The sequence below is a fragment of the Ahaetulla prasina genome, chromosome 2 (genome assembly GCF_028640845.1).
Source record: "Ahaetulla prasina isolate Xishuangbanna chromosome 2, ASM2864084v1, whole genome shotgun sequence".
Lineage (NCBI taxonomy): Eukaryota > Metazoa > Chordata > Lepidosauria > Squamata > Colubridae > Ahaetulla > Ahaetulla prasina.
The window spans coordinates 88998501-89012477 of record NC_080540.1 but is presented as its reverse complement, the minus strand read 5'-3'; the positions used below and the strand labels follow the sequence as shown (position 1 = coordinate 89012477).

The window sequence follows — 13977 nt, the reverse complement described above, 5'->3', positions numbered from 1 at the left end:
CAGTTAAATTCCAGCTATAAGTTTGAATGGACGAGAATTCAAACTTCAATGTTGTCCTGGAACATTGTGGGATTTGATAGGAAATCTATTGGTCATGCCTAAAGAATTTCTAGATCTGTTTTTGTGAATTATGCCACTTGAAATGGCAATTTAGATGTAAATTCTGTGACTTGGTCTAGTTCTTTTTTGTTCATTAGAATTATTTCCTGCCTCAAGGCAACAAATATAGCATTCCTGCACCAAATTTCTTTATAACAACAATCCTGTGAGGCAGGTTAGGCTGACAAGAATAGCACAAAGTCTCCAAATGAACTTCTACGGCTGAAAGAGACTTTTACCCAGGTTTCCCCCAACCTGCCCTAATATCTATTACATCTCTTTGGCGTTAAACAAATTCCCCTCCTTCCCCAAACTTAATCTTTTTTAGACATTTTGGAGTACAATTCCCACTGCTGCATCCAAGCCTAGTTAGGGAATACTGGAGATACATGATGTATCTAAATACAAACCTGATTTTTAATTTAAAAAAAGTGTGAGAATAAAAATATTACTCATAGATTCTGTATAATTCTCCTCAGTAACAGTTCCACTTAGTTCAATGGTGCGTATTCCTACTTAAGAGATATATGATACAGGTAGTCCTTGACTTACAACAGTTCATATAGTGACTGTTAAAAATTACAGTGGTGCTGAAAAAAGTGACTTATGACCATTTTCCACAGTTACGCTGTTGCAGCATCCCCATGCTCATGTGATCAAAATTCAGATGCTTGGCAATTGACTCGTATTTATGATGGTTGCAGTGTCCCGGGGTCACATGATCACCTTTCTGACAAGCAAAGTCAATGGGGAAGCCAGGTTCACTTAAAAACTGTGTTACTAACTTAGCAACTGCAGTGATTCACTTAATAAATGTGGCAAGAAAGCTCGTAAGATGGGGCAAAACTCGCTTAACAAATGTCTTGCTTAGCGACTGGAATTTTGGGCTCAATTGTGGTCGTAAATGGAGGATTACCTGTATTCAGTTATAGCAGAAGAGATCCAGGTTATGATTTTCTTCTGCCAACAAATCACAGAGTCATATTATTCCAAAGACCTTCTTCTAAATGACCCTTTCGAACGTGCTCTGTTCTCAGATTTTCTCTTTAATCCAGTACCACTTGTTGAATGAAGCATTATTTATTTATTTACTTACTTACTTACTTATTTTGTCACAACAATATATATAAGCATCACACAAAAAGATTATATAGTATATAGACATATATATGAGGTAATATAAGGTAATATAAAATAATATAATATAATGCCAATTTACAGGAATTTAGCCTTAGGGATCTGCGCAACATTTGTCGCCTGAGACTTTGAGGAATGCTGAAGCCCAGAAGCCACATAGTTAATATCAAAGGGACCAGCCCTCGTCCCTGCTGCTTCATGATTGGCTACCCGCACTTAGCTTCATCCTTTTTATACTAGCTGTTGAGCTGGAAGGTGATAATGTGTTGACACAGAGAGAAAGAGGGAGAAACACAAAGAGCATCTACAGCAAGCGGCAACACAGATTTCTGTGGAAGTGAGGCCGGGCAGGGGTGCAGGACCCCTGCCCTCTTGCTTTCCAACCATGAAGGGCAGACTGAAAGGACCCTGGATCCTCTCCTTGCTCTTGGCTGGTTTATTTCAGCCCAGCCTGGGACAGGCACAACAGGAGGTAAGACATCGTAGCACTGTTTCAAGGAGGGAGGTGATTGAATTGTGTAGAAGAAGGATATCATCAGACCAGACAGGTGATGCTTTCTGGTTTTACGTCAGACACTGTTTGCCTGCAGATCCAGAGGTTTACAGTATTTGTGATAAGAGTAACGATGCAGACATCTTAGGAATCTATAGCTACTAGCAGTCAATCCGAACTGGTTGAACGAGGTCCAAATCCACTCCTCCAGAATCACGCTATTAGAAAGAGAAAAACTGAAATGAATCCCAGTTTAGTTTAGCCAACTGGCATTATTTTATTTCAGCATTGTTGTTGTATTGTCTATTGTAACAAATTGTACCTGGGGGGGGTGGCATTTATTTATTATGATAAGACCCATGTTTTGAACATCTACTGCCAGACTACATCAAAGGATAAAGAAGGTTATTTCTCCCAGCATGAACCTAGCAATAGTTTAGTTTGCCATCCTTTCACCCCTGAGATTTTTGTCTGTTGGCTACAATGAAAGCAATTTGCGATCTCAGCAGGCTTGTTTCAACAAGATGGGAGATATGTGCACATTTTTCCGCCTGATGAAATAAAGGCAATCTTGTAAATTTCATTTAGGATTAAGGCTGTGCTGATGCTGCTGAGCCGGGCACCAGGTAAACCTGAACTGCAAATACACTTTTGTGTAATGTGAAAGGCTAGCTCTCTACCCCGCAGGGTGGTTGTGAAATCAATGAAGTCATTTTGTTTTCTTTTGAAAGTACAATTCAGCATGATATTAACGATGATGGGAAAGAAAAGATGGACGCATCTTTCTCAATGTCTTTGCCCTACCTGTTCAAGCAGAGAAAGGGAAACCCTAGAAATAAGAAAGGAACTCAGAACTACAGAGCTCTCTGGTGAGGCAAATATTAACCCAGAAAAAAAAACCCTGCTCCAGGAGTGTGCTGCAATTAGCAAAACAAATATGGTGGAACAACTCTTCTACGTGGCCACCTGTATTTAGCACAGTGGACAAGATCATCCTCAAGGGACTTGTTTACACCAAGAGCTGTGTATTTGCACAGGCAAACTCTGGCAAACATTGCAACTGTGCTGAGGTCAGAAGAGCAGTGAAAGCTGCCAATGCTGACAAAGGAAGTTTAATGGCCAATCTATCATGTAAACTAGTGTTTCTCAAACTCAGTAATTTTAATATGTGCGGACTTCAACTCCCAGAATTCCTCAGCCAGCCTTCTGGCAAGTGAAATATTATATTCTCAGAGTACATAAACTGGCAGGTAAAATATTGCATTCTCAAAGTACATAAACATGTATTTAATCAGTGTGGAAACCATTCTTTAATAAGATTCTGGCTCCACTTTAAGCAGTAAAATTTATATGAGAACAGAATTTCACAACTCCAAAGTTTTGTGGCATCTTCAAGGATAACACGTTTGTTACAGCATACTTTTCCTGAATTACCTGAATTTTTTTTTAGTTGCTTCAAGTACTTAGAATTGGGCCGAAAACATGATTATTACTTCTCTGGAATATAAATGGAAACCTTTCCAAATCTATCACATACCCCTACACATACAGCAAGTCCCCGACTTACAACTGCCATTGTGTTCAGCGTTTCGGTTGCTAAGTGAGACAATTTTTGAATTTTGCCTCATTTTATGATCTTTCCTGCCACGGTTGTTAAGTGAATCACTGCAGTTGTTAAGTTAATAACACGGTTGTTAAGTGAATCTGGCTTCGCCATTGAATTAGTTTGTAGGAAGATGACAAAAGGTGATCACTTGAGCCCGGGACACTGCAACCCTCATAAATATGAGTCACTTTCCAAGCATCTGAATTCTGATCGCATGACTGTGAGGATGTTGCAACAGTCGTAAGTGTGAAAAAGAGTCATATGTCACTGTTTTCAATGCTACTGTAACTTTGAAAGGTCCCTAAATGAACTGTTGTAAGTCAAGGACTATATGTATAATGTGTTTTCCTTCTTCTAATAATTGTGAGCCTGTATTGTTATACTTGATTACTTTTTTTGTCACCTGAATATTTTTTTTAAAAAAATCAGAGAACCATGTATCCCCCGAAAATAAGACCCTGTCTTATATTTTTTTTGAACCCTGAAATAAGCACTTGGCTTCATTGCCATGCACTCAAAAGGGCTTATTATCAGGGGATGTCTTATTTTGGGGAAAACAGGGTATCGTTTCATAAAGAAGAGTGAGAAGAAGAACTGTGGGGCTAACCAGCCTTCTTTGATCCAGGTTGCTGTTTTCCAGGCATTGGCACTGTACTTTCTCAAATTTCTACCAATCTGCCTCTCTGGGTGGCATGAAAGTTGGGTGGATATACACATGATATACAATAATGACATTACCCCTGAGTGTACAAAGATGAGTGTGCAACTCATGGTAGAGTCTAACCTAACACTCAGCTGGGGAGTAAATATTGAGAGTCTCAACGGAATTTAGTTTCATAATCTGTCGAACATGAATTACAATTTCTTACAGCCATTACCAGTATTCAGAAAAAAATAATAAACATGTCTAGAACTGTGATGATATGGACTTTAGAGATAATATAATATGCACCCTCTCACACACAGGAAATGCTAATGCATTATAATTGCTCTTAATATGTACATGATTTGCTACCAAATTACCTTATTTCTTTGGTTCTGAATCAGATTTTGACAGGACTTCAGTTATCTCATCAACATGAGGAAGCAAGATCCTGCCCGCATGCTCCTAATTCTCAACCGATCCCAGATCGAGCCAAGGTAGGATCTTCTAGTGTTTATTCATTCCTTACATGAACAATCTACTTTAGCCTACTTGTATATTCTGGAGTATTGGATGCTCCATTTAGAGAAGAATGTAGCTACCAACTCTTTCTTTAGCATCTTGAGCACCATATACTGTATAGGAAAGTAGGCTGTGGCTTTGTAATAGGCTCACTATTCATACACTGTTCATACACTCAGAGACAAAATAGAAATTAGAAACTCAAAGGAAAATAATTATGATGACTGCTTTTTCACACTGCACAAAAATGTGATTGGGTTCAGGGGGTTGCATATTTTAAAAGATTTCTATACTTAGGTTCATTCACATTTTTAAAATTATTTTTGTCACATTTCTGATCTGAATCTGATTTGCAAATCTCCATTGATCTGCAAGGGGAAGGAAAGAGTTCATCTAGAATCCTGGGAATTTACCAATTCAAACTTTTTTCTACATGTTTTACTCTAATCCAATGAAAGCAAAATCCATCTTGCTTTGCATTGTTTGAAGAGAGGGAGGGAGGAGAAAGGGAGAAAGGGAGAGAGAATAGTGGCACAGAGGGAGATAGAAAATGAAATTTCATCTTGTGGCATCTTTGCTAGAGTAAAATAGGAAATCTTATTTCTTGATACTTTTTCACCCATGCCTTTTCTTTCTCTAAAAACAATTAGCTCAAGGTAATAGTATGAAATCACAACTTTGAAAGTTGGCAACTTTCAGTTTGCTGTTCAGTGTCAGAGGCCAAACTTTCCTTCCCAAATCAAAAAGTTTGCTAAACTAAATAAAATTGAAATAAAATACTCTGAACAAGAGACCTGAAATAATGTAGGTTTATAATTTCTTAATTTGTGTAATTTACTGACCGGTAGGGGACGTGGTGGCTGAGTGACTAAGACTCTGAGTTTGTCAATCGAAAGGTCGGCAGTTCAGCGGTTCGAATCCCTAGTGCCGCATAATGGGGTGAGCTCCCGTTCCTTGTCCCAGCTTCTGCCAACCCAGCAGTTCAAAAGCATGTAAAAATGCAAGTAGAAAAATAGGGACCACCTTTGGTGGGAAGGTAACAGCATTCCGTGTGCATTTCGTTTTTAGTCATGCCGGCCACATGATCATGGAAACATCTTCAAATAGCGCTGGCTCTTCGGCTTTGAAATGGAGATGGTGCTCCACCCCCTAGAGTTGGGAACAACTAGCACATATGTGCAAGGGGAACCTTTACTTTTACCTTTACCTTACTGACTGGTACATTGCCTGTTAAACTACAAAGGCTGAGTAAAGAGAAAATGAAGAAAATGAATGTTGTCAAGTTATTCTTTAACTGAAACTTGCTTAGATGTCCAACACATTACCATGACATTGGCCCCAAAATGGATATTTTTTTGGAAATGTAGAAACCAGACTTTGTAATCTAGTTTTTTATAGGTCACAAAGTCTAGTTCTAGATATACCAGATGCATCAATGTTAGGCCTAGATGTCATGGGATATTTATTTATTTATTTATTTATTTATTTATTTATTTATTTATTTATTTATCTATCTATTATTTCAATTTCTATACCGCCCTTCTCCTGAAGGACTCAGGGCGGTTTACAGCCAACTAAGAACAACAAATATAAAAATTAAAAACAAATTTAAAAGATTAATTTAAATAGGCTGAAAATTCTAAAAACTATTAAAAACCCCCATTAAAAAACTATTAGGCCAGTCCTGCATGATGAAATAAAAGAGTCTTCAACTCACGCCGGAAGGCCCGGAGGTCAGGGAGTTGGTGTATCCCTGGGGGTAGCTCGTTCCAAAGGGCTGGAGCCCCCACAGAGAAGGCCCTCCCCCTGGGGGTCGCCAGTCCACATTGTCTGGCTGACGGCACCCTGACAAGACCCTCTCTGTGGGAGCCACTGGTCGATGGGAGGCCACCGGTAGCAGCAGGCGGTCCCATAAGTAACCCGGTCCTAAGCCATGGAGCGCTTTAAAGGTGATAACCAACACCTTGAATTGCACCCGGAAGGCAACCGGAAGCCAGTGCAGCCTGAGCAGGATAGGTGTTATATGGTAGCTTCGAGCCGCTCCCTCAATCACCCGTGCGGCCGCATTCTGGACCAGTTGAAGCCTCCGGGTACTCTTCAAGGGGAGCCCCATGTAGAGAGCGTTGCAGTAATCCAGGCGGGAAATGACGAGGGCGTGAGTGACTATGCATAGGGAATCCCGCATACATTAGTGTAAGCACTGTACACAAAAAGGAACTACAGGTTACATTAATATTCAATCTTACAACCTTAATCCTTATTTATTAAAACAGAATTAAACATATATGGTGTTTGTCCAGCATGAATTGATTTCTTTTTAAGTTTTTGAATGTAAGTACCTGGAATAATGCAAAGCCTCTGAATTTTCATATTATTAATATACTTCTTTAAAATATGAAATTCCTCTGAGGTTGAGTGTGCAATCCACAAATGTTTCCCAGAGATTTTAATGTCTTCCTAACAGCCAAAACTTCAAAAAGTAAAATATGCCATGTTGATGAAGAGGCTTCACCTTTATCTTTTCAAGTAGTTTTTTTTACAATGCTAAGAGTAAGAATGTATCAGTTCCAGCTTTTCAGTATCTCAAATTGCAAATTAGTCACTCATTTTGGATCATGTTTACAACTATTTTGCCAATTTGGTAAAAGGAAAACAAAAAAGTGCATGAAATGGAACCAAGATTTGTGTGCATGGTTGCTGTACAATTTGTCAAAGGAAACATTTTAATGGGAACAAAATGCCACTATTTTTGGTGAAGAGAAAGGACGCAAGGGAAAAAAAATGCAGTTCTGTTCCTATTATTTCTACTAGCCTTCCAAACCAATAATGACATTTAGCTGTAGTTACATGTAGCAGACAGCTATGCTTCAAAGCGTTGAGCTGTTTTAAAGACAGAATGGTTTGCTCTCAATTTGACACACTCCGAATACATTGGACTTTAGCTCCCATAATCATAGTGGTTTCTGGGAATTATGGTTGAGAGTTATGGTTTAACACTTTTTTCTAGCTGGTGTAAGGTTTTTCTTTTCTTTTTTCTTTCCATGGATCCTATATATATAGCTGGTAGGTTAAACATGACATCATGAATGCTCCAACACTGGAAATTTTTAAGAAGAGATTGGATAACCATTTGTCTGAAATGGTGTAGGGTTTCCTGCCTGAACAGGACTAGAGGACTTCCAAGGTCCCTTCCAACTCTGTTATTCTAAACCTCTGACTTAGTACTGAAGTAGTACCATGGAAGAGAGAAGTTGTGGCCTCTTTCTTCATCCTTTAAGTTGAAATGTTCCTTATATCCACTTGCTCCCAGGTTGTGCTTCTTGCCCTGTACACATTCACTGTCTTGCAAGGTGAAGATCTTATTAGTATTATTGGAAACATATACTGAGGTATTACCTCAACAGATTGATTTTCTTACTGATGAAAGCTTCAGATGAAATCGAACAGCCTGTTCGATTTCAGTGGCTGGAATTTGGGTTATAGACAAGATACTAAACTGAATTGGATTTGGTGTGGGAATCTGGACCACATGATAGAGCTCATGGAAGTAGGACTATTATATCTTGTACTGTCTTCCAGGTGGATTGCTATGACACAGTTCAAGGATCAGCCCATGATTACGGGGCTCTCTCTTTAACTGGTGAATACATCGCCTTCCGGAATTATGTGGGGAAGTATATCCTCTTTGTAAATGTGGCCACTTTCTGAGGACTCACAGCACAATATCCTGGTAAGAACTTGAGCTAGGAAGAGAAGTACATGCTAATACAGTCTGTTATGTCTAGGCAAAACTCCAGCAACTTTGTAGCTACGCCCAGATGGAATTGGAAATGCTCAGAAGTATTTAATAATTGCATCCCATAGTCCAGATCTGATCTGTCCTTGAATGCTGAGAGTTAGAATAAAGGCTTCCTCAAGTTGAATTTGACTTCTGGTAACAATTTTGGTATATTCACATACTTTTACTGGCACCAGTAAGTTGTGATATATAATAACGTGGGTGATGGCTATTTTCAAAGTCTCCACATGACATTTCATGGAGTACGTGAAAGAAAAACATGGTAATAAAACTATACTGTATTAAGCCATCTAAGGTTTAGGGGCATATCTTACATATTAAAAGTCATGACAATGGACTTGTCCCAGTTTTAGGCCACTCCAGAATGGCGATTGTACTGATCTCAGATCAGTGATGTTTCCTATCATTCTTTCATTCCAGAACTTGGGAAACAAAGCCAGCCATCTCCTAGTTTAGCTTTTTTGCTCCAAAGAAAAGGTTACAAAGTTATTTTCATAACAGTGTTTTCTTTGGAGCTGCAGGTATACAATTTCTCATCCCCCTTTTTGGCGTTGTGGATCTCTTCCATACTACAGTCATTGGATCACTGGTAGAACCAGCCCATCCTTCAACAGGAAGTTTAGTTGCTTGTTGTATATAGCAACTTATATACCACTCTCTAAGCTGTTTACAGAGTCAGCATATTGTCCCCAACAATCTGGGTCCTCATTTTACTGATCTCGAAAGGATGGAAGGCTGAGTCAACCTTGAGCCAGTGAGAAAGAAACGGTCAAACTGCTAGCAGCTGGCAGTCAGCAGACGTAGCCTGCAATATTGCATTCTAACCACTATGCCACCATGGCTGATGGTCAGATAACAGTTTTTAAAATTTTATTCCTTGAGAAAGAATAAGAAAGGGATGGATCATCTCTTTACTGCCTATTTAGGACTCTCCTTTACAGCCACCATAAAGATTTGTCAGGTCAAGGAGAAAAAGAGCTGCTAGGCCCTATGCTGTGATTTTTTTAAAAATGTCATTTCAAATTAAGAAAGCAAAGATGGTGGCTGTGTGGAATGCCTTACAGAAAGTTCAGCAATGCTCAATAGAATATTCATTACCTGATAGAATATTTAAAGTACAATCCTATTGTTAATGCCTCCTATTGCTTTATCTAACAGAACTGAATGCACTACAAACTTCACTGGGAATTGACCGACTGGTCATCCTAGGCTTCCCATGCAATCAATTTGGAAAACAAGAACCTGGACAGAATTCTGAAATCCTTCAAGGAATAAAGTGAGTTTATGCAAGAAATGCCTTCCTGGCTATGCTACTCGTAGAAGATTATGTTAGCTTTGTCAGACTTCCCAACAGCTAAATGGCTGTCTCCTTCTGTGGCTTTACCATTTATCTTTTAATGGGCTTTGATTTACCATTTATTCTTTAATGGGCTTGTATTTGGGTAGCCTAAGTCTTTCCCATTGTTAGGCTCTTTGACCTGTTTCTAAGCCAGAAATGATTATTTTCACTAATAACTTGGCCTACAGCTGGGTAATTTAAACAGTGGTCTCTTTATTTTTTTATCAGTCTGGAACTAGCCATTACATTTATCCTTTCTGCATCTTAATGGAAATTGGGCAACCAGTGGAACTTTTCATCCAAAAATAGATGAGAATTTGGTACCCATGGGCCACATTTACATAAGGTAGTTTTAGGGATTCTTGAAGACTTAAATTAGTAGAATGATGAGCTAATACTTTCACAGATCGTATTTTTAGGAAGTTCCTCAACTTTACCATGGATTAGACGCATTATACAAACATGTCATTTTTGTTTGACATTCTCTTTACAAAGAAAAAAAAAGAATATTTACATTCAGCAATTTGACAACACTTTCAATACTGTGAGTTGTTGGAGCTTCAAAGGTTGTGACCAGGGGTAAAATCCAGCAGATTCTGGAGAACTGGTAGTGGAAATTTTAAGTAGTTCAGAGAACTGGCCCCAGAGAGGAGTGGGAATGGAGATTTTGCAACATCCTTTCCCCAGGAGTAGAGAAGAAATGGAGATTTTGCAGTATCCTTCCCCTGCCATGCCCACCAAGCCATGCCCACAGAACTGGTAGTAAAAAAATTTGGATTTCAGCACTGGTAAAAAGATGGGCACTGTATGTGTCTTACCCATGCAACTTTGAACTTTTCTCCAAGCAATGATTTTTAAATCAGTGAGATACAAGGTCCGTTGGTGGCAAAGGCACTAAATGATCAGGTCTATTATATAGAAGTGATAAGTTCTCCTCAGAACAGAGCAGGCCGTTTCTTGATGCATTCTCTCTGAAAGGTTCTATTAACGTTCTTCTTTTGTTCCAGACATGTCAGACCAGGGGGAGGCTTTGTCCCCAATTTCCAACTCTTTCAAAAAATTGATGTAAATGGGGAAAATGAACAGAAAATTTACACCTTCCTGAAGGTTTGTATTGGGCTGCACCGTTTTACCAATGATGGACAATAAGATCCATTGGAGAAACTTCTAATGTCTCAATCTTAAATTTTCACCTATTTATGCAATGTTCCTATAGGCATGTGGATAGAGGGCAAAATTTCCCCAATATTTAGATTTATTTCTCCCAAAAAATTTCCTCTGGAGGGATGGAAAATCTTCTGGGTGTTGTGATACTGGAGAACTGCAGACAATTAGCAAAAAAAATTACCTTTTTCCCCTTGTGATAATTGGAAGTCTTAAGGAGACAGAAAATCTTATTCAAGACATATACGTGTTATTTATGCAAACAAAAATTAAGATGGAATTGCTTAGAAAGTGAGGGATAACTGGATTTTAAGGATCATTCTACAATGCTACAACAAATCAGCTTAGAATAGAATATATAACTTCATAATAATGGGTTGTTGGGACTCTCTGAGCTTGGTTGTTTTCTTGCAGACATCTCATTACCCAAACTAGGTAACATCTCTGATGATGTTACTTTGTATGGGTAATAAAACATCTGCAAGAAAACAACCAAGTTCAGAGAGTACCAAGGACTCCTCATTTCAACCGTGAGCTACAAGTATTCTTCTGTATTGGTAACTTCATAATAAACATTGACTATAAGCCTCTTAGAAATTCAGATGTCATTGAAATAAAGTATGCCATCTTATGATTTTGTTCCCAGTTTCCTAAATTTCTCTCTCTCTCCATGCTACCAAACCTATGGCCATTAGATTAAAGATAAAAAAAATACAATTCTAATTCTAAAAGTACTAACAAAATTTAACTTTTTTTTCCTGATAGAACTCCTGTCCACCAGTTGTTGAAACTTTTGGTGACCCAGCGAGACTCTTCTGGGCACCTTTGAAGATCCATGACATTAAGTGGAACTTTGAGAAATTTTTGGTTGATCCTCAAGGAAAGCCGGTGATGAGATGGTTTCACCGGACAAATGTTTCCACTGTAAAGAATGATATCATAAGATACATGAGGAAAAACATAAATGGATAGACTCCATACAAATGAATATGGATTCGGGGGGGGGGGGAGGCAGGCTGCAGACATATCCAGACATATTCATTTCCTTCTGTCAAACAACCGAACATCCAAATATCCTTTATTCAAAGCTAAAATAAGGTTATTAGAATTTATCTTACAGGGTGCCAATTTACATACTAATAATTTTAAATATTATTATCAAAATTCTTAATCTAAACTAACCTATTTTCATGCATAACTTTATAAAAGCACGTTGATCTCAGTTTACTCAATGATAGCTTTGATTTCCACAGGATGGAACCAATATGTATTGGGAAACCATTTTAGTAACTTCTGATAATGCTTCAAACATCTGTTACTTGAGCATGAGTAACAAGACCAAGATAATATTTTGGTTTTGCATCTCTAGTATATTATGGTACTAAAGAAAAGTGAAGACTATTCCTCTCTTTCATTATTAATATATTGATGGAGAATATACTGTACAAATTTTAAAAACTACAAAATTAAGATGTCTATGGAGATTCTCAGTCATCTAGGTTATGGTTGTCCCAAAGGTGACTGAAGAAGCTCTGAAGAAGCTTCTTGGATGAGAAGTGAAACATCTTCAAAGAAAAAAACAGAAAGTCCAGTTGCCCTCTTGAAAAAGCATCTTTGGGACAACAAAATTAAGATATTTTTTTTTAAAAATTACAAGCTATATATTGGCCAATTGTGTCACAGTATTAAAGTCAATCTAGTTTATTTTTAGCAATTTAAACATATTTCTAACATTGGATGAACATTAAGTACTATGTTCATTAAGGGGTTCTCACTTACTTTTGTTGTTTTAAATTGCTGTTATTTAGGTTCTAACAAAAAAATAATATTAATCAGAATTCAGGCAGTCTTTGTTTGTTAAGATACAGAAATTGCATCCGCAGTACAATCATGCCCTCACCCTTTGACCCCTTTTCTATGATCCTTACTAACCATCTGGGTTACACCCAGTTCTATTGAAAATAAGATGAAGCCTCCAATATAGATGGATTTAATATTTTGACATCTCTGGATAAAGTAGAGTTTACCTCCCTTCCTAAAAATGTAGACTAGAGACCCCATCTGGAGAATTTATGAACTGGAATTTCTTAAATGACTCTCTTTCTGACAGTGGAGAAAAGAGGGGACCAAGGATTTCGGGGCAAGGAAAATGCATCAGAATGACGGTTAGATCTGAAAACTCTTTACGAGTGGGACCTAGCCTAAGACTGCAAGGCAGTGGAGTAGTTCTTTAGTGCATTCAGCTACTTCACTACAACCTTTGCAGAGATGTACTTCTTTCTTTTAATCCCAAGATCCCAGCCTCTCTAACCTCCACATCTTCTGTCTAATAAAAAAAAGCAAATTCTCAAGTGCACTTCTGTTGTGAGAGACTCTCTTTCAATACGGATCAAACCTCCATTTTACTACTTTCGTCATTTTCATATTATGAAAGAATTGAGATTTTAGGTTTGAGCATATCGGATAGATCACATTGCTTCTTGGAAAGGCCATGTGTGCACACAGTTACACACTAACTTTAGAATAGAATAAGAGAGTTGGAAGGGACCTTGGAGGTCTTCTAGTCCAACCCCCTGCGTAGGCAGGAAACACTACACCACTTCAGACAAATGGTTATCCAATCTCTTCTTAAAAACTTCCATTGTTGGAGCATTCACAGCCTCTGTGGGAAAGTTGTTCCATGTGTCTTTCATACACATATATAAGCTATGTAGGCGGCAATTCTATATTCAATGGCAAAAGCTGAAAAAAACTGCTGTAAATGGGCTGCAGGACTCTGGATGCCCACTAAATGACATCAAAAATTTTAATTGTCTGCTGCATTTTTTTTCCTGCCTTCTAGAGTTTTTTTCTGGATTTTGATTGCTCAGATCTGTAAGCACCCATGTTTGCAAGGTTGAATAGAAGATTTCTAGGTTTATAGCTCACAATGTTGGAGCCATGCACCAAAAGCACGTGTGTGATAGACACTATATTAAACTAAATATATTCTCCATGATTTGAAGCATGAATTCTTAAGGGTAGAAAAGGCAGCAGTGCTTTTACCTGAATTTATTTTCATAATATCCACATTCAAAGAGAAGAAAAGATCCAGCTATGTGTGAAAACTTTTTCCCCCTTTACCAACATTGCAGGGAATTGTTTGGGCAGCATACCATATACCTCAGTCTCCTCT

General features: G+C 38.2%; 1 protein-coding gene across 1 annotated transcript; it reads left to right on the top strand.

The window, feature by feature from the left end:
• The first annotated feature begins 1487 nt into the window (after window positions 1-1487).
• On the top strand, window positions 1488-12444 carry GPX3 (glutathione peroxidase 3). Its single transcript, XM_058169714.1, has 6 exons — window positions 1488-1708; window positions 4383-4475; window positions 8080-8230; window positions 9458-9575; window positions 10646-10745; window positions 11568-12444. Exons 1-6 carry the CDS (start codon window positions 1622-1624, stop codon window positions 11772-11774), a joined length of 756 nt encoding a protein of 251 aa, XP_058025697.1. The 5' UTR covers window positions 1488-1621; the 3' UTR covers window positions 11775-12444.
• The last annotated feature ends 1533 nt before the right edge of the window (window positions 12445-13977 follow it).